We start from the raw sequence: 20929 nt of genomic DNA, 5'->3' as shown, positions 1-20929 counted from the left end.
TGGCAACAGTTCTTGAAGATCATTCTCTTCTTAGAAATTTTCCCCAGTTCTCTTGGTAGAGAGGGAGCAGACAGAACAAAAGTACTGGCATTCTCAGTTATTTCTTCTCAATTGACCTCCTGATTTCTTTCTGAGAACAATAAATGTGATTTTCAAAAATTAACTTAGCTGTTTACTTGAGAAAATATATATATGAGTGTGTGTATATATATAGTGATAATTTTTTTCTTTTTTTAACTGAAACTTAATTGATTGTACAAACCTGTGGAGTACAGCATTGAATATCAGTACCTGTGTGCAATATGTGATGATGCTCAAATCAGGATAATTATTGTATTTATCATTGCACATGCACAATGTATTAATTTTTGTGGCCCTTTACTAATTACCAAATCAATCTACTAGTCTTTCTTTAAGAGTAGGATTAAACAAGGCCCCCATTCCAAAATCACCAGAAATAAGCTTCTCTATAGCTAATTCTTCTTGTAAAGAAATTAAATTGAAGATCTTATTACTTTTATTCATTTGAAATTTATGCATATTTCCCATTTATCCAAAAAAAATCTTAAAATCTTAATTCTTTGCTTCTCTCATAGAAAAAAAATTAATAACCTTATACCCTTAATTTTCCTGGTCAAGGCCAGTTCGTTTCATTTAAAAATTCTTTGATTTTTAAATCCTCAGTCATTTGGTCACAAAAGGCCATCTGGAGTATAAGATTAAATAGACGCTAGCTTCAGCCACAGCAGGAATCTGTAAACTCAGCATTATCCCCCAGAAAACCTTCCTTTAAAAATGATGTGCAGTTCATCTATTGGGGTGGTAGTTAATCTCTAAGCCATGGGAAAAACAAGGTCAAATCTTCTGTTGACACAGGAAATAGTTTAACTGGTCCCTCCGTAGTTATCGCAGATTGTTCTGCAGATTAGTGACACTTCTGAAAAACTAAATATTTTAAAATGAGTCTTTAATATTAAATCTTCCAAATACAGGAAAAGGTTTAGGTTAAAAAGTGAAAATTAAAATGTTCACCCTGATGTTCATTGATTTTTAATTTTTTTCTTCTGAGCTTGTATTGACCCAAGTGACATTCTACAAATGCTGACTTAAGTTAGGTTAAGCAAGCTGGAAATTATATTTGATGACCTGAATAATTCATTAAAAAGGGTAAGCATAAAAGCCCGCTCTAGTAGAACAAACAAATTTTTTTTATAATACTGCAAGATATTGAAGCTTGCCACATGCAATATTCAGGATAGACACTTTTCAGCTATAATAAGTAACTTTTGTGCTACTAAATTATATACAATATGTATCTAACTGATGAACCAAAAGAGAGTAATTTGGCTAACGGAAAGTAATTCCTGGCACTAAAAGGCAATTTAACATGCATTTACACCCAGGAAAGCTTAGAAAATGAACAGTAATTGTAAAGGTCAAACTTGTAAGCTGGTTATGCTTCCTTCTTTCACTCCAAAACTTGACTGCAATGCAATTTAAGTCTCAAATCTATAACTATCTGAGATTATCATTGAATTGAGGTAGCTTATCAACTGAGAAAATTGTAATTACATCAGTTTATATACAAGGTGTAGATAATTCCATATACCAAACAAATGTTATCATGAAATGCTATGAGTTTATAAACTAACATATTACGTTTATAATTAGTTTACGTTTATGTTAGTTTATATTACGTTTATGTTAGTTTATATTACGTTTATGTTAGTTTATAAACTAACATATACTAACATATATATATATACACACACACACACGTGTGTGTGTGTGGGTGTGCGTATTTATCCTTTAGGGGAATATCTCCTCTTGGTTTATCATTATAGTTTAATATGCTTTATAACACTAATTGACTAAAATGAAAGCAAATAATTCATAATGCACAGGTGGCCAAAAGTAAGCAAAAGTGTATGATTTTCAAAAACAAAAATTGACAAGCTACATTCTTTAATGTATATTTTTAATTTTAAGTAGTATCTAAATAGTCCTACCAAATAAGAACCATTTTCATTTAAAACTGCACATTTTTGTGTTTTCTTTTATCTATGACATGGTGAAATGCAGCTCTTTTTAAAAAATGATATTAAAAGACACCAGCAACTATAATGTTTAGTAGATATGCATTTTCTGATTCTAATTTATTTTACAAGTCTTTTAGCAGTATAATTAAAATATTTTAAATCAGAGAATTCAAAGGAAGTAAAGAAATGAGAAAAGCCTATTGGAGTAAAGATATTATTCCCCTCTCAGAGATTTAATTTTTAAATGGGAACTTCTGGCATTAGTGAAATAAAATGAAACAAACTTCACAGAAAAAACTATAAATGTTATTAAAACTCTTTTCCTCCTTTCTTTTGCTTCTGTGCAGATGATTATCTCTGAGAGGGACAGAGGCTGTGATGCTTCTTATAGATAGGTTTTAAGGAAAAATAAAAAGCTATATCCTCCAACTCTTAAACTGTCTCTCTATAAGATAAGCATTTCCAAAAGTGCTGCATTCTGTTACTCAACTTCTAGTTTGTTTTTCTTGTCTTTAATTCATTGTTGACTAAATTATAGAAAAGCAAAGTGATGGTAGGAATCCTATAGCAGATCTGAGAGGTTTGAAGACTCAGATGAAGCTTACAGGGTTCCTCCCAGGCTGATCTACTACTTCTGATCTTCACATGGTGCGTAATTGCTCATTATCAAGGTGCATTCGCTGGAAAACTTCCCCTTAATCCGGAAAATCTTGGAAATTTTCACCTGAAACAATGCTCACATTTATATATTTTTTGTCAAAAGAAGTATTCCTTGTTCATCACTTTATGCATTGTTATTTCTCCTCCCACATTTAATATTTTATTCATGCTGATTAAAAATAGAATATTATCATCAAATGATTTGACAATGTACACTTTTAAGCACAATGAAAGAGTTGTGTCTGATTAGACTTTAAGTACATTTAAAAGTATGAAATGCCACATGAAGATATGTTTCCTTTATTTAAAGCTATGATAGCATTTCATCCAAATTACTAAATGATCAACATAGTAGACATTCTCAAATTATTTATCCTGAGTTTAAAAAGGATAAATGAGGAAAAATGTATTCTGATAAAAATGAGGAAAAAGTATTCCAGACATTCCAAAGTCCAATTCATTAAACAGTGTGAGGATACCATTGTCCCATATGGATGGAAAAAAGGTTGGAGATGAGACCAGAGAGAATGTTACAGGCCAGATGGTAGAGATTTTCATGTAAGAGGCAAACAAATGTAGAACTTATGCCATAAAAAACAGGGAGTCATTAAAGAGGTTTCATCATAAAACTGGCCCAGTTAAAACTGTTTTAAAACTGGACTGTTTGGAGACTATGAAGAAAGGCTTGGAGGCTGTGAGACTTGCATAGACCAGCCGAAGTGGTGCTATCCTGAAGAACATAAATCAGAACCACAACAACAAAAACGGAAGAAGGGATAGAAAGGAGAGGATTTATTAGAAATATACATTATAGGGCTAGAGCCTGAGTACCTGTCAGTATACAGAAAATAAATTAATATATAGATCTCTAACAATGGTTTCATACTGTACACAATGCTTTTTAAATTAAATGAACAATACATACGAACAACTATTTTTTCCTTTAGTTATTCTTCTGTAGTATTATTTACTATCTATATAACATATATATATATATATAATTTGTTTACCAAATTCCATATTATTATATATGTATAAAACTGCAAAAAATTATTCTAGTGGTTCATTTTTTGTACACATCCATGGTTATTTTCTTAAGAAAATATCCTAAATATTCAGCTTCTGAGTTAAATGATATTTGTTTCTAAGTCTAGATACTTTTAGCCAAACATTGTACCATATTTCATATTCACATATTTTAATAATTAAAATTATTAAAGTTTCAATGGAATTTTAAAAGATTTATTTAGAAAAACAATAGTAAATTAATAACATTGTTAAATTCAGCTTTACATTTCTGTATTTCACTAGATATTTAGAAGACAAACATTCAGACAGAAGAAATTGCTTGGACATAAAGGATGACAAATCTACAATTCTTTAAAAATGTCTAAATCATTTGTACAAAAAAGTTTGGAATTTGTTGTTGATAACTTAAATGTGAAGAACGCAGACAAAAAGCAGACTGAAATTTAGCTCAATCATTTAAAGGTGTATTTATGGTGTTTATAAGGTATAAAACAATACCATGTAATGCAGTGAAGCTATTCCAATAATCCAAACACAGCAGCAAAACTTTTATATAAAAACTTTGGAGGAATCCAGCTGCTCTGTAAAAAGAAAAGAGGCCAAAAAGTAAAAAAGAACCTATCAAAATTTGTCTAAAGTAGCTCGTCTAATTGTTACTATTTTATTTTTTTGTTTTATTCATAAAGAATACAAAAGATAAAGTATCAAATAATCTTTAAGTTATTACTTCCAGAGTCACTAAAAATTATTAGGCAGAGAAAACTCTAAAAGCTTTTGTAAAAAGTTGTATTAAATCATGAAGAAGACTATTATCCAGTGTTCAGTTTGCATTTCATTATTTGTCTGCAAGTGTCAAATATTTTCTAAAGCATCTGTCTGCCTGAAACGTTTATTCCATAGTAGAATTAGAATAAATTGTATCATTAGCAACACCACATAAGAAAGGAGAAGGAAAGTTGCAGAAGATTGCACAAGAACTTAGTTGTATGACGACAATTAATATTAATGACACTTCCTCAGATAACTTCTTCACATAAAAACTGCCCAGAATGTCTACTGTGTAAATAGCAGCCTGAATTCTTAAACATTGCAAGGGTCTCTTGTACATTGTTATGTGCAGATAGAAGAAATTTCTGTTTATGAAACTTATAAGAATCAGAAAATACATATTTTTTTCTGTTTTTAATAAACTTACTCAGAGGGCCAGGGTGAATGAATGTCTCTGGGAAAAAAAGGACACAAAAAGTACACACCATTTCATTTGCATGTGCAATTTCAACATTGAAAGTTTTATTCACTGGCATATAATCTCTTATGCCTAAAGTTACATAAAAAGTTATTTGTCAAAGTAATTCAAAAATAAAATAAAATAGCTATGTATAATTCCAAAACTTGGAGCTTAGCATTTTCTAATGACTAAATAAAAAGTTTATATGTCACCATTACAATAGAGAAATGAGGAATGCACTTGTTGAGTTATCCCAAGAATATAAAGTTAAGGTATATTTAATCACAGCCCACCTCCCACAACAGTTCTGAGGAAAGAACTCTTCACCCACCATGTTTCTCTATTATTTATTTACCTTGAGAATCTCTTTGTCATTGCAATATCACGTTCCTTCTATCTTCGTGACATGTTACCTCTTCCAAGATAACCAATTAATTATATAGTTTATGTTTAAAGTTCATTGCTTCCTAGTATCATCTACATATCTTGGTCTTAGTAAGTAAGTTATTTTCAAGTCAAAATAATGGGGACATCTTCTGGATCTTATAGGTAAAAGTTTATTCAGTTTATTTAATTTTATTTTCTTTAAACCTTTCCCAAACATTTGATCTAGCAGCCCATGATCTAAACCTATGCATTCTGTCTTTGAGGAGAATAGAGGGAGAAAGTGAAGTGGTAGTAATAAATCAGAACATTGGTGGAAGAAATGTTTCATGTACATGGATGAGGAGACATCACAAGCATTTAGAGTCTCTGACATGTGTCACTTCCTGTCCAGTCTTCTCCCTTGCCTAAGATAGTCTGTGGTCCTAAAACATATTTCTCAACTCCTCAATGAGCTTGACCTTGGCTTAGGAAACCCAATCTTGCTTTTCTAATTGTATCATAAGAAAATGCTTATGAAACACTTAATACAATGCCTAGTGTCTACATAAATATTCAACAAAAAAGCCTTCTGTATTTTGTTTCCTGACCTTTGCTTTATAATCTTTTACTCCCTGATTATGCTTTACTGGGTTGTTTTGTTTTGTTTTGTTTTGTTTTGTTTTGTTTTGTTTTGTTTTATTTTGTTTTGAAGCTTTACCCTGATCTTCTTCGTCTCTGTTACATTCTTGGTTTCAATTTACCACTGCAGCCCAGCATTATGACCCTGATTCCTGCTGTTTCTGTTCATCATCAGTGCAACTCAAGTCCCTGACTCAGTGACTCCACAGTCTCTTAAATTCAAAGTGCCTTTAGAACTTCCTGGGAGAATCTAGAAACCACATCCAAATAGCACATTTTAAAAAAAGGAAGAAAAAGAAGAAATCCATTAAGTAAAATATTTAAGCTCCATATGGAATTCTAAAATGCATTTAGCTTTGCATATTTGCATTCACAAACATTCACATGCACTCAGAGACCTATGAGTTGTGGTTCATACACATTTTCTAATCAATCAGCAATGTTGTAGAAATCACTATTTATGACATGAATTATTTTATGCCCTTCAATTACATAACTGTATTACTAAAATTTATCTGAATATGTAGAACGTTTATACTGAATAAAATGTCTGCATTTTATTCCAATAAATTTCCTATGGCCCCAGCACACCAAAATCTCATTCCTTTAGCCATTTTCCAACCTATTAATCAAATGAATATGTTGAAAAGAAATCAGAGTGGAATTCATTTTTCTCTTCTGCTCTTTAAAATGTTCGAAGAACTTAAGATAAGAGATCTGGAAAACAGGAAATCATGGAAGAGATAGTTCAAAATTGAAAAGGCTGATATTGCTTTTGAAAGAGTCGATTCATAATGTTAAATGATTCTTTTCTATCAAATTATAAATGTAATGTGTGCTCAAATAAATGAGTTCTAATTTAAAACTAATCTTCAACGGTGGTTAACAGGTTGCTGAATTTGAGTGGCATTTTGGAGCTTTAGAAATGTATTTTAGACTTACTTCTGACCCTTTTATCATTAAAACTCATTGAATATGTATTGGCATTCTCTGACTTTGTGGAACTAATGACACACTTATGCATAAGGCCTAGGTTAAAAACCAGTCTCAGAAATTCCAGATTAAAAATTTCACTTTGAGATCCATTTCACTTTGATTTCTGGTAACAACTGCTGGTTGCCCTTTGAACTTTCATGCTTCTGGGATTGGCAACATGGGTGCAATTTTCCTCAGAACCACTGATTGATTGAATCCCTGAAAAATAGGGTTGCTAATGGCACTAGAATTTATATAGTGGATTTATATAGTGACTTAGGCCTCACTATAATTATTTTAAAACATTAAAAGCTAATACATCACTACAAAGTGGCAGGTTCTGACTCAACTGCAGTCTTGCTTCACGCTGTTTGACAAACGACTAGTCATCCAGAAAATATTTCCTCTTTCAGCGCCTTTCCCAGCCCTCATTTCATTGCCAGGTCTGTGGTGAAATCAGCAGGTAACAAGAAAAATAGTATAAAAAGAAAAGAGAGTAATTTTTTGAGACCTTCTGGAAAGTGGCATTTGGATGTATTTAATAAAGAATCACCATAAACTACTTGTTCAAACCATGCCCTAAGTGATCCTTATTTGTTTTTGTTTTTTTCTTTGTTGGTGAGCAGATAGGCAATTGATATATATTGATATATTAAAAAAAAGCAAAACACCTAAAGTATAAATTAAATAATGTAGTATACAAAACAAGTAAAAAAATACATGAAGTGGGATATAGTAGAGCTGAGGAAAACAAAAAGGTAACATATGAAGGGTCTTCAAAAAGTTCATGGAAAGATTTGTATTATCTTCAAATTCCATTTTTTCATGAACTATTTTTTGCAGAATCCCTGAACCAAAGTACCTGAATACTTTCTGAAGATTTTGAGGGCTTTGTTTGAATATCTTTTTTCCCTTTTCAGTGAAATTACTAAAACCTCAAACGTTCTAATTTTGTAGTATCAGATAGGAAAATTCTGTCTACTATGCTTAAATTTTTTACCAAAATGTTGGACTTAACACTCATAAAGACATTTTCTAGCATATCTAAAGCCAAACCAGGAAAGAAAGGATGAGGCTATTAGTTTTCTTTTTATTTTTTAACGAGACATCTAAAATACCAAAATGGAATTGATAGAAGAACATTAATACAAAGGCTGAAGATTTTTCTAGGGGTACCTCTTAAATAAATGTGTGTGGTTTCGGCAAACTGATAACAAATGAAAACCATAAAAGTGATGGAAAATATTCTGGGAGTCAATGAGGGTTTGGAAAATATTCCTCCATAGATTTTGAAATGTCATTGTCATATCAGTGTTCTGAAGATGTAGTCTTATTTTTATCATTAACATTTACAGGAGTAGTTTTGGTAGATGCTGTGAAAGTTTTGATAGAAAAAGAGATAAACAAATGCATTTTTTTTTTTTTTGGCATATAAAAATGGCAAGAAATTCATAGAAGATATGTGGCATGCTGACTCACTGTACTTTGTCGTAAGCTACTTTCATTAACCATTAATACTGAACGATGCAGGTCTATCGGTTAGTGGAAATCTGAATAAACAGCCATATTCACTCCCAAGCCTTCCAATGGAAACACTCAATTTCAGACATTTCGAAGATTGTTTATAAAAAAATCTCTTAGAAAGTAGAAAAGCTTCTAATTTCAAGTCATTCTAAAAGAGTAAATTTACCAGCTCAAGATAGATTAACCAGTCCCATAAAAAAGGACTCGGTTAATTACCGTTCTGGAATATTTATTTGTCTGACCCAATAAAGTTTATGTATAGCAAGCTACTTTCAATATATTGAGTATAATTCATTCATGCTATGATCACATTGCCCAGTAAAACTGAACACAAAGCAATTAGTGCAGGAGAGAAAAAATGGGGGGCTTGATCAAATGAGACCTAGAGAAGGGATTTATAGCAAGACTTTCTAAACACTATCATCGCTGCCACGATCCTTGGAAGTAGGAAAGTTAACCAGTATGTAGTGGGAACCACGGTCAATATTTCCATGCAGCACTTCCCTCAAGATTTTTGACTAGTACTTGAGTTGCAACTGTGTAAAACTATAATGTAACTCACTTTAAAACTGGGAACTTGAAATCCATAATTGATTTTCAACGGGCTGTTTTTTTATTCCCTACCTCATTAGAAACAGTGGGAATCTTATACAGGCTGAAATAACGAACACATTGTGAAAGTAAGAAGGTGCCGAGTGTTTTTTCTGTGTAATAAAATTCAATTTAGTCCTAATATAAGTTATAGTAATTGGCACTTCAAAGATATGTTAAAATCAACATATAAGGTTTATGTAGTGGAAGCAGCAGGCATTTAATTTGATTTTAATTAATTTTTGATTTAGCATTTTTCCAATCTATTCATTGGAAATATTCCATGGTAGAGTTCAGTAAAATAAACTTAACTAATTATGTTAAACCTGAAGTTTCAAGAACTATTAAGATGATCTCCTTCAGTAGGAAGTCCTAATATTGAAATAACATTCTTTTTTGTTTGCTTAGAAGAATATTCTTATTTCAGGTAATTATGTATAGATGGCATTTGTACATGTAAAAGAACATTATCTTCATTAATTAAGAAAATGAAATATGTTAAAATTTATTATTCAGTCAATGTGGAACTCTTCATAACAGAAGAGTGTAAATAATGTTAAATGGGAAGAAGAAACTGCTATTTATAAGCAGCTTTACATGTATTATAATTATGAAATGTAAATACTAAGTTAGAGAAGTCTTCCTATATCCAAAAAAAAGGCCTTTTCAATTAAATGACTTAATACCTTCTAGCCTACTTTTGATTATCTGCAAATAGACTTAGCCAGTTTAGAACAATATTTTGTCATTCAAAATCAACTGAAATGTCAACACTTCAGAAAGACACATGTTAACAATAGAGGAGTGACATTACCTGTCACTGTTTGTTCAATAAATATTGTCATAAAATGTGTTTGAAAATTCTTATTACTTGTATAAGACATAAAAAATTCATTTATTTCATCAAATAACTTCATAGATTCTATCAAAAGAAAATGTTCAAAATATTTAGAAGATTACATGTCAAAGATGTTTATAGTAATGTAATATATGGTAGCGTAAAATCTCTGACTTTCCAAAAATAGAATACTTAAATATGCTCTAGTACAACTGACTGTAGAAAATATTATTTAGCCCTTGAAAATATAATAAATGGGATACAAAATTGTAAGTATGACATAACTATACTACAGAAAACCACTGAAGAAAAATGTCAAAAAGAACATACCAAAAAAATGATAACCTGGGCTTTTCTTCAATATTGAGATTCTGGATCCATAAACTGGATGAGTTCTGGGGTCTAGAAAAGAGGCTTCAAATTGCCATTTGTCGATTGAAGCTAGTTGTCTGCCTTCAGATCTAGAATTATTTTCCATACATAATCAAGAAGCACTTTAATAGTTTATAAATTACAGCCTATAATTGATATGTTATAAATGATGTAAGTTACGTAAATAGAAGTACCTATTTCATTTTTAGGGACGCCGTGATCAATAAGCTATTAATATAGATGTCTGAAGGGTAAGACATTCCAATTACTGTTCATAAACAGCCATGGCTTATTATGGTAATTTTACCTCATCTCTAGTAGGTAGGCATCTCCACCTAGCCTTTACTAACCTGGGATACTGCATTTATTTTGCTATCAAGAAATCCAATTTATTGCAGCATTTCCCAGTGTCATCTCAGGCCTTCAGAGGACAAGCACTCAGAACTCTTCCAAGATGCTTGCATTCCACCCCCCAAGCATTTCTTAATGTCTTTTTGTAGGGAGTGTCCCTCTCACACAAGGGAGGGTAGCAGGTTGTTCAGAACAGATCTATTCCAACATCCCCATTTCCCTGAATCTCTGCAGTGTGTCAGAGAAGTTGTGCATAGGTTACATCTAAAATCTACTCATTATTGGTCTATCTTTCAATCAGCCATTCTAACAAACTGCTAATACCATCCCCACATATCAAATCAACCCATTAAATCCCAAATTTCAGGTCATTACCATCCATGACAATATATTTGCCCTAATCTATACTTACATTTCATCCTATTTGATGTGTAACTTTTATAAGTGGGCTTTATACTTGTCTGTCTCAGTAATTTTGGGAACTAACTCATAGCCTGGAGGCAATTAGGAGTAATGTGGGTAAGTCCAGAAGAGAATTATAAGTTCCCCAGATTCAGTCATTGAAAAGAATTTATGCACAAGAAGCTGGTTCCCTCAGAAGAGGTGAGAGATTCCTTCCAATATCAAGGAGGTTCAGAGGAATTTGGAAGTTCAAAATTTTTTATCAATTTTTTATCCTTTAGCATGAGAAGGCTTATATAGCAGAAGATTTCGTTGGTGATTGAACTGTGCTACACTTACAGTCAAGCTTTAGTCTTGTCCTCAGCCATATCTACCCTGAAAATAGAGGATTAAAAGACTCCTTCAAAGCTGCCATCAAGACTTCCAAATTTCACCTTATTTCTAATTTGGGCATTCATTGCCTTCAATTTCTCCTTTACCCTGTGCATTCATTCTGAGGCTTGAGAGCAGTTAGCTGAAACCACAATCTTCAAAATCACCATTATTGCCACAGCGGGTAAGCCTCCTGTGTTCCACCTGCACTTCATCCCATGCCAACACTAGTGCTTATTTGAACAATCATAATGTAAGGACAGGCTGTGGATTGTTCTATTTCCCATCAGTATGCTCTACATAGAAAAGGGAACAATCCGGTCCCCAAATCCCATTTTTGTCTTTCTGTTTCCATAGGTGCTACCAGACGGAAAACACATGGTACATTCCGTTTGGGAAACTGAAGAAAGTTTACTAAAAAGACTATTTATTGGGATGTGGGGAGTTTTGAGAAAGTGACAAGGGCTGGTGCAGTACCCATTAGTTACAGAGGAGGGTTGTTATCACTACTAGGCCCAGGAGCAGGGAAGGTGATTGTTCCTTGAAGCCAAAAAGAAAGCTGTACAAGAGGGCTGTCCGAAAGAACTGTGGCCTTCAGGAGGGGATACAGTCACTGTATTTTAAAGTCACTCGAAGTAACTCTTTCTTCTGTTTAATTATGTCACTAACTTGATATACTCTCAGGTTCATTTGTATCAGTTTGTTTTCAATTTGCTTTTTTACTTCATATTCTTTTTAATTATGTAAAATATTTACATATTCCAAATTTAAAACTAAATAACAAAGTACCGACACAGTTATATTAATTCCATCCTCATCCTTCCACTCTGCTCCTCCTGCTTTCCCTATGTATTTATTTGAGGTTTATTTTCCTATTATTTCCTTATGAAAATATAAGCACATATCCCTTCCTTTTCCTACCCCAAAGTGCATACGGTGAACTGTTTTGTACCTAATTTTCTCTGGAAGTTCTTTTCGATTGCTTTAATTTTCTAAATGAGATAGATCCTATGATCATCAGCTGAGCATGAGGACGAGGAAGGAGTTGTTTGGGTGCTGGAAGAGAGAAACAGTGAAACAAGTGTCGAGGAACAGTGAGGAGAGAATGGGTAGGGAGATGAAATATGACAGCGTGGCCACATTAAAGACTCATTTGAAGTTTGTGGCCATGAATTTAAAATGATATGCACAGTCGTGTGCTGTTCCATACTCACATTTAGCTGCACAGTTCACACAGAGTAGAAAGAGAGTTGAATTTAACTTGGTTTGGGGGCTTTGCCAAGAGGATTTCAAGGGAGGTGTGGATAAATGTTATGGATTGCGTTCAAATCACTGGATTTCAGTTGGGAACAAGAAGGAAGTGTGTCTAGGAGGGTGAGGATGGACAGTGAAAGGTGGGAGGGTTAGTGGATCTTAGATGTTGATATGTTTGTAGACTTGATGGAGGGAAGAAGTTCAAAAGATTGGAGATGGCGTAGGAGAGTGGAATGCTTGAAATGGAGATTAAGAGGGGTTAACATTATCGTTAATAAGGGTTATAACTCTATATTGTTATAACTTGCTACCTCTCCCTATCACCTAAAGACATCTCTAGTACTGAGGATAGACATGCCACATTTTAGGAAACCTGCCCTAACTTGCAAGTGGGTTCAATATAGTGAAACTATTAAACTGTGGCCAACAGCAAACCACACTTGTATCTCATGTCTCCCTTTTAGTTCCTCAGCTTCAATGAATTCATTAATATTTAAAAGTGATTGACATACATTAAGCATTTTGGAGATAATATGTACATTCTCTCTCATCCTTAAATGTAAAATACGCTTACACAGACGATGACTTCTGCACTACTTACCAACAGTATTCTTCTTTGTTTTTTTTAAATTCCGGTTCTATAAGTGTAAAACATTCTGATATTTATCTACACTTCATTTGACCAGCTTTTTGAACATATTCAGTCACCAGGAATGTTTATAAATGAAGGTACATGAATTTTCTTCTATTTTTTCTTAAACATAATTCATAAATGAGTTCTACAGTTCCAGAATATGAAATAAAAATTTGTGAGTCTTTAAACATGCAAGAAACTGATTTACTAAACAACCAAACTGGAGAATCTTAAACAATTAATTACTTGTCCATATTTTCAGGCAAACACAAAGATGCATGTATATGCTTAAAGAGGATAAGATTTAGAACAACAAATTTTTGCCTAGCTCAGGTGGAATTATCAAATTTCACAATGTTATCTGACAATAAAACATTTTGATTTTTTAAAAACTTTTATAAGGGGCCGGCCCGGTGGCGCACTGGAGAGTGTGCCGCTTGAGAGTGCGGGAGCGCTCCCGCCAAGGGTTTGGATCCCATGTGGAGACCGGTTCCCGCTCACTGGCTGAGCGCGGCGCAGGCGCAACACCGAGGGTTGTGATCCCATTACTGGTCAGTAAAAAAGACAAAAAGGAAAAAAAAAAAAAACTTTTATAAGTAAGATAATATATACAGTAGCAAAGATGATATATTTTTTGATGTGGCAAGCCAGTCACATCAAAATGATAATCTGTGTCAAGACTTTTTTTTTTACAGCAGAATGGGTGACTTTGTAAAATACAAATTCCTCATGCTTCTGCAGAGTGACATTGGGAGACTTCAAACTTATGAGGGGTTGTAGAAATCCAACACCCAGCTTTAGAGTCAGACCTTAGCACACCCTGAAGTGTCAGGAATTACCAATTAACCTAATTTTTGTTGTGCTTTAGTAAGATAAGACTGTGTTTGTGTGTTTTTTAATTTAGCACAAAAATTTTTTTGTCTTTTACTTGATATCTCATCTAGCATCCTGAATCTATTAGGTTGTTTTCACTGTGGACAAAGAGAAAGAAAAAAGAGAGAGGGGAAACAAATTGTCTTTGTTAAACTCACCGTTCTCTCTCCTTAGCTTCTTTTTTATTTAGACTTTATTTGTAAGATATTATTTGCATACAGAAAAGCCCACAAAACTTAAATGTGCAGCTCATGAATTACCAGTAATGGACCACCTGTATAATCAAGACCCAGAAAAAGATAAAACATTACCAGTGACCAAGCCCCTATTGTCTCTCTCTCAACCATATTCCTTCTCCCCAATGGTAACCAGCTGTGGGATTACCAGCACCCACAGCTCATGCTGACTGTTTTTGAACAAATGTCATATATTGTGAAATCTTTTTCTCAAAATTGAGTTGGTGAAATCCATTCATGGTATTATGTATAAATGAGATTTGCTCATTTTTGTTGCTGAATAATATTCCATTGTATGAGTCTAACACTATTTATCTATACTACTCCCAAAGGATGTTTAGGCTGTTTCTAGTTTGGGGCTATTATGCGTAATGCTGCTATGAACATTTCTGTGCATATCTCTTTGTATATATATTTATCTGTTGGATATGTACCTAAAGAGTGGATTGCTAATAAGTCTTAAGACAAGCACATATTAATTTTCAGAGATGTTGACAAATTGTTTATCAAAGGAATTGAAATAATTTACAATTTCACCAATGGGCTATGAGCATTCTGATAGATCTACATCCTTGCCAACACTTGATATTGTCTGTCTTTTAATTGTAATCATTCTGGTGGGTAAGTAATGGTATTTCATTTTTCTAACACTTTCTATATTCCCAGTAACTAATGAGTTTACTTCTTTTTCATGTATTTATTGGCAATTTGGTTATCTTTTAAGAAGCGTCTTGTCCATTTTTCTAATTGTGTGTTTTATCCTTATTGATTTATAGGAGTTATTAATGTATGAATTTTTTGTTTGATATATGTATTATAAATGTCTCCTATGGCTTGTCTTTTTATTCTGTTTATGGTATCTTTTGAACTACAAAGTACTACCAAAGTCATATTTATCAATTTTTTTCCCCTTGTGCTAATGCTTTTTGTGCTCTAAGAAATCCCTTTCTACCCAAATCCGTGTCTATATTTTCCTGTATTATTTTCTGGAAGACTTATTGTCTACTTTTTATACTTATGTCTGTATGCTCCTTGGTATTGATTTTTGTGTATGTTATGAGTTAGAAGATGTTTTATTGTTTTTCATACATATATCCAATTGACCTAATACTACTTAATGAAAAGACCTCCCTTTCTGTATGTTACTGTAGTGTCAGCTGGGTATAAATCAAGTGTCCATGTGTGCATGGATAATTCTTATTGATCTATTTGGTCTACCCTTGTACAAATACCAAACTGTCTTAATTGCTGTATAAAGCTACAGTGTCAGCTAGAACCAGCCTTTTTCTTCTTCTTGAAGAGTGTCCTGGCTATTTTTGTCCTTTTAAAATTTCATATAAATTTTACATTTACCTTCACACAGAGACAGAGAGAGAGAAAGAGAGAGGACCTGGAATTTCAATTGGCAATTTACTGACTGAATCTATAAATCAATTTGAGGAGAACTTGTATCTTTGCTGTATTGAGTCCTTTCAATCAATGAACATGATATATCTATTTATTTAATCTTATTATATTTCACTTTTAAAAGTTTTGTAGTTTTCCCTGTAAAGATCTTTCACATCTTTAAATAGGTTTATTCCTAGGTGTTTGGTATTATTCATGCTATTACAAATTGTATATATTTTTAAATTCTATGTTTTAAGTGTTTGTTGCTGGTATATACAAATATGATTGATTTTCCAACATTGACTCTGTACCAAAGTAAGCTGGTAACTTATTCATTTTAGTAATTTATTCTTTGTTCTTTTGGATTTGCTACATACATATTCATATCACCACCAGTACAAAACTACATAACTTTCATCTTATTCTTTTTAATTCTTAAATTTTTTTTTCTTTTTCTGTTTTTTTGTTGTTGCTGTTGTTTATTTTGGGGTTTTTTTTGGGGGGGGGGCTTGTTGCACTACATTGTTTAGCACTTTCAATTTAATGTTGAATAGAAATGGTAACAACTTGTACTTTTTAACACAGTCAGAAATTTTATTTTATTAATAAGTGTGATATTTTCTATAGGTCTTCTAAAAGTACACTTTATGAAAATAAGAAAGGGTTTTTTTATTTCTAGTTTGCAGTATTACTTCTAGGTTTTTATTTGTTTTTAATACTGGATGTTAAATTTTATCCATGCCTTTTCTGCATCTACCAAGATGATCTTATGATTTTTCTTTTAGTACTAACGTAGAAAGTTAACAATGATTGATTTTTGAATGCCAAACCAATCTTGCTTTTATATAATAAACCCAACCCGTTTGTTTGTTTGCTTATGTAATTTTTAGTTTGCTAATTTATTTGTCTTTGGCATCTACAACCATGTTAAAGATGGACCTGAAATTTTCCTTTCTTAGAATGATCTTGGCAGGTTTTGTTTATCAAAGATGTGCTCTCTTTATAAAATGGGTGGAATAGTGTCCTGCTTTTTTCTAATCTCAGGAGTTTATGTAAAATTAAGGTTAATTATTCCCCAAATATTTGGTAGCTTTTACCAGTAAGGTCACTGGCCTTAAATTTTCTGGTACATAAGTTTTAAATCAGGATTCAAAGTCTTTGATAGTCTTAAGACCATTCAAATTTTGTTTCTTCTGGTGGCAATTTCCTAGGAATTTGTCCATATCATCTCAATTTTCAAATTTATTGGCATAAAATTTTACTTAAGATCCTCTTGTTATCTTTCTAATGTCTGTAACAACCATAACAGTGTACCTTTTTTATTCCTCCTGTATTTTTTGTGTGCCTTCACTTATTTTCTTGATCAATCTTAACAGCTATTTCCAGGTTTTTTTGAAAGGACTAAACTTCTGTTGGATCAACTTTCTGTTTTGTGTTTTTTGTCTATTTTATTAAATTTTGCTCTTAAGTTTATTTCCTTCCTTCTGTGTTCTTTAGGTTTAACTTGACATTTTTTGTTTTATCAATGTGCTACTCACTGATTTTCCACCTTCTTTTCTTATACATTACCAGCTATCAATTTCCCTCTAAACACAAATTTAGCTACATTTAACCAGCTATCAAAACGTGTAATTTTGAAATGGTGTATTCTTGTGGAATTTTGATATGAAGTATTTTTATTATCATCCAATTCAAAATATTTTTTATTTCTCTTGTCATTTTTCCTTGACCAATGTCTTAATGGAACTATTAATTTCCAAGCATATAAGGATTTTCTGGTTTTCTCAGTCCCACTGCCACTTGGCAAGCCCTGATCCTTAATTTTTGTAACTACTTCACCTTTGAAGGCTTCTTTTGAAGGCATTGCTCAACTTCTTAGTCTCTTATCCTCCTCATTTTAAATCGGCATATGCCCCTCAGGGAAAAGCAGTCCCAAATACTAGTCACCCTCTAGGTTATCTTCTTCTGCTGGAGTTTGGTCCTCTAATTTATACCTACCTCTTTAGCCTTTAGCTCTTTATATGCTTTATATGCTCAATATTTCTGGTTGTCATCAGCGGGAAGATTGTTCTGAATTTCCTGGTCCATCATTACCAAAATTGGAAGTCAAAATTTTCATTACTTTTAGTATTTGATTTCTAAGTGTAGATGTCAAAAAAATAGCATTTTATTTGGATTCTACAAGAATATTTGCATAACCTAAGTTGTATATTTTATACCACAGATTAATAAACACAACAAATATTCTTTCATATTTGTGATAACTACTCTAATCAAGGCTAAAGATTTTATGGAAACGAGCCTCCAATTAGCCTTTGCAGTCATGAATTTTTTGTTCTCCTTTTCTTATACATATTAACATCTTTTAGTCCTTAACTATCATCTTGTTTACATTTTGTTATTTTTTTCAATTAGTTGTTTTGCCCAGAAAATTCCCTGTGGTTTTCAAAAATAAATATTTTCTTTTACTTTCATCTTTTAAAGCTGAGTGGATATTTCTTCTGCTTTGAAGAAGAAAGTATCTAAAATGCATTATAACTGCTTTTGAAAAATGTGTTCCAGATATCAGAAGTTAGCCTGTTCTGAGTATATCACATCAGGAAAATAGCTCAGAACATAACCAAAGGGTGTGTTTGCACTACATTTAAAATTTAAAGATATTACATAGTGAGAAGTTGTGGTTGGAATAAAAATATGCCTGATATTATAGTTAATTGAATCCTGTTAAGTCATTCACTTATTGATGGACCTAGGTGGAGGCAGTGTCATAACTCTTTGGTTTATTTCTACTGTGCCATTTCTTCTAGAAGGCCTATTAAAATTTCATATGCAGCATTTATTAGTCTGATAAGGCCACCATAACAAAATATTACAAACTCGGTGGCTTAACAACAGAAATGTATTTCCTCACAGTTCAGGAGGCTGGAAGTTTGAGGGGTCAGCAGGTTCAGTTTCTCCTGTGGCCCCTTTGCTTGTCTTGCAGATGGCTGCCTTCTGGCTGTGTCTTCACACAGCCTTTCCTCTGTGCATGTGTACACTGGTGTCCTCTTCTTACAAGGACACCAGTCAAACTGGAGGAAGGCCCACTCTTACAACTTTATATTACCTTAATTGCCTCTTTAAAGGTCCTGTCTCCAAAAACAGCCACATTGGGGGTTTGGGTTTCAACACATAAATTCTGGAGGGTCAACAATTCAATCCATAACATAGCATATGTTCGTTTAACAAATACTTACTCACCTAATATGGAGTGGGGATTGTTCCAACATCAGAAATTATACCATAAGGGAGAGAAGCAAACAAAAATATGTAAAACATAATAAATTGTGTCATGGGGAGTTATTTTAAGTAGAGTGGTGATAAAAGATCTTTGTAAAGAGGTGTCCTCTGAGCAGAAACCTTAATAAATTGAATGGAGAAGGCATTTGTGAATTAAAGAGAAGAAAAAATTGCAAGTGCAAAGGCCCTGGGGAAGAGGTTGGCATGGTTCATAGAAGAGATTTCAAGAAAGCCTTTGAGAGAATTATAAGAGATAAGGTCAGGCAATTGGCCTAAAATCAGTTCATGTAGATACTGGTGGGCCTTCATAGAGATTTTGGATTTTTTTTTTTTTCTATGAGCAATGGGAAGTCACTGGAAGGTTTGATCAGGGGAATACCAGGATCTGAAATCCATTTTTAAGAGCACCATAGATTTAGGAATGGTACTTTTTAGAGTGCAACTTGGGAAACCATATAAGTGGTTCAGAAGTACAAACAAAAGAAGATATTGGCTTGAAATTGGGTGTCAGCAGTGGAAGTAATGTGATGAGATAGCATTTTGGATATAACTTAAAGGTAAATGTGACAGGACTTGCTATTGGGTGGGATGTTGGAAAATTCCTCAGTTTTTGTTCTGAAAAATGAGGTGAATAGCAGTGCTATTCCCTGACATGGTATAGAGGAGGTTGGAGGGGAGTTAATTTGGGAGGAAAAAAAAAAGAAGAGTTCTATTTTAGATGTGATAAGGTTGAGATGCTCATTAGATTCCAAGTAGAAATCATGTAGGCTTTTATCTATAGTTCTCTGGAGAGCGTGAGCCTTGAAATATAAATTTGAACATTATCAAAGTGTATCATAGATGATGTTCAAAGTCAGGAGACTTGTTGAGATTACCCAGGGTAGGAATGTGGACAGAAAACAGAAGTAGTCTAGAACTTAGCCCAAGGGCACTCCAGCAATTACAAGGTAGGGAGGAGGATCCTGCAACAAGATTGTAAAAGTGACTAGTCAATTGGAAGTAGAGTAAAGCAAATGTGATGATGCTGAAGTCAATAGCAATATGTATTATCCCCAAATCATTAACAACCTATGTTTCTAGAGAATTTAATCTAAATACTTTTTCAATATTATTTATTTAACTGGAAATCTGAATGGTTATTTTAAATATAGACAGAGTGGTATTAATATCACCTAACTAATGAATAATCAAGCACTTGGAAAGAAAGTATATATCTCTGATTGTAATAAGAGGATGATTAATTCTAGGATTGAACAGGAAGGTGGGAAGAACTATCATTTAAACATGACAAGTTATACTAAATATTTATTACATTTCTTTTTGACTTGGTCTCACATAGCTTCAAAAAAGAGAATTAAATATGAAGCGATGCAAATACAGAGATCTATGCTGATGGTGTTAATAAGAAAGATTTCTCACTACTTAAAGTTAATTTGGTATTGAATGAGTCAGATTCTCAATAAATACTTGTTGATGTTCTTTTAATCTCCTTGCTCCTTTCCACAGGTGGGGAGGTCCCATACACGACTCTGGCTACCCGAATGATGATGGGGGCTTGGTGGCTTTTTGCTTTGATTGTCATCTCATCTTACACAGCAAACCTTGCTGCTTTCCTCACTATCACCCGCATTGAAAGCTCCATCCAGTAAGTAGACAAAGATTCCAGTAGCCGCAAAGTATGAGAAATGATGGGAGTGGCCAAAGCATTCTGAAAATAAATATGTGGTTTCTGATAATAAATTTACAACCTCTCTTTGAGTAAAGGGTTAATTTTTGTGATACTGCAGAGTACCACAGGATAGTCCAATTCCAGAAAATATAGTAGTGGTAGAGAATTTTTTATAAAATAACATTTTGGCTATAATTTGAACGCTGCTT

The 20929-nt window shown here is 33.0% G+C and overlaps 1 protein-coding gene across 1 annotated transcript in view; it reads left to right on the top strand.

Annotated features, from left to right (window-relative positions):
- Positions 1-20700, top strand: part of LOC103596339 (glutamate receptor ionotropic, delta-2) — a gene marked incomplete at its 5' end in the record, with an annotated part of 308693 nt that extends 287993 nt beyond the window's left edge. Inside the window, one exon of the mRNA XM_008579952.1 lies at positions 20558-20700. Coding sequence (XP_008578174.1) covers positions 20558-20700 — 143 coding nt within the window. The remainder of the gene's footprint in view (positions 1-20557) is intronic.
- Between the last annotated feature and the right edge of the window lie 229 nt (positions 20701-20929).

The sequence above is a fragment of the Galeopterus variegatus genome, unplaced genomic scaffold, assembly GCF_000696425.1.
Source record: "Galeopterus variegatus unplaced genomic scaffold, G_variegatus-3.0.2 Scaffold1990, whole genome shotgun sequence".
NCBI classification, from domain to species: domain Eukaryota; kingdom Metazoa; phylum Chordata; class Mammalia; order Dermoptera; family Cynocephalidae; genus Galeopterus; species Galeopterus variegatus.
The sequence above is the reverse complement of the archived record's forward strand: the minus strand, read 5'-3'. Positions and strand labels throughout refer to the sequence as shown.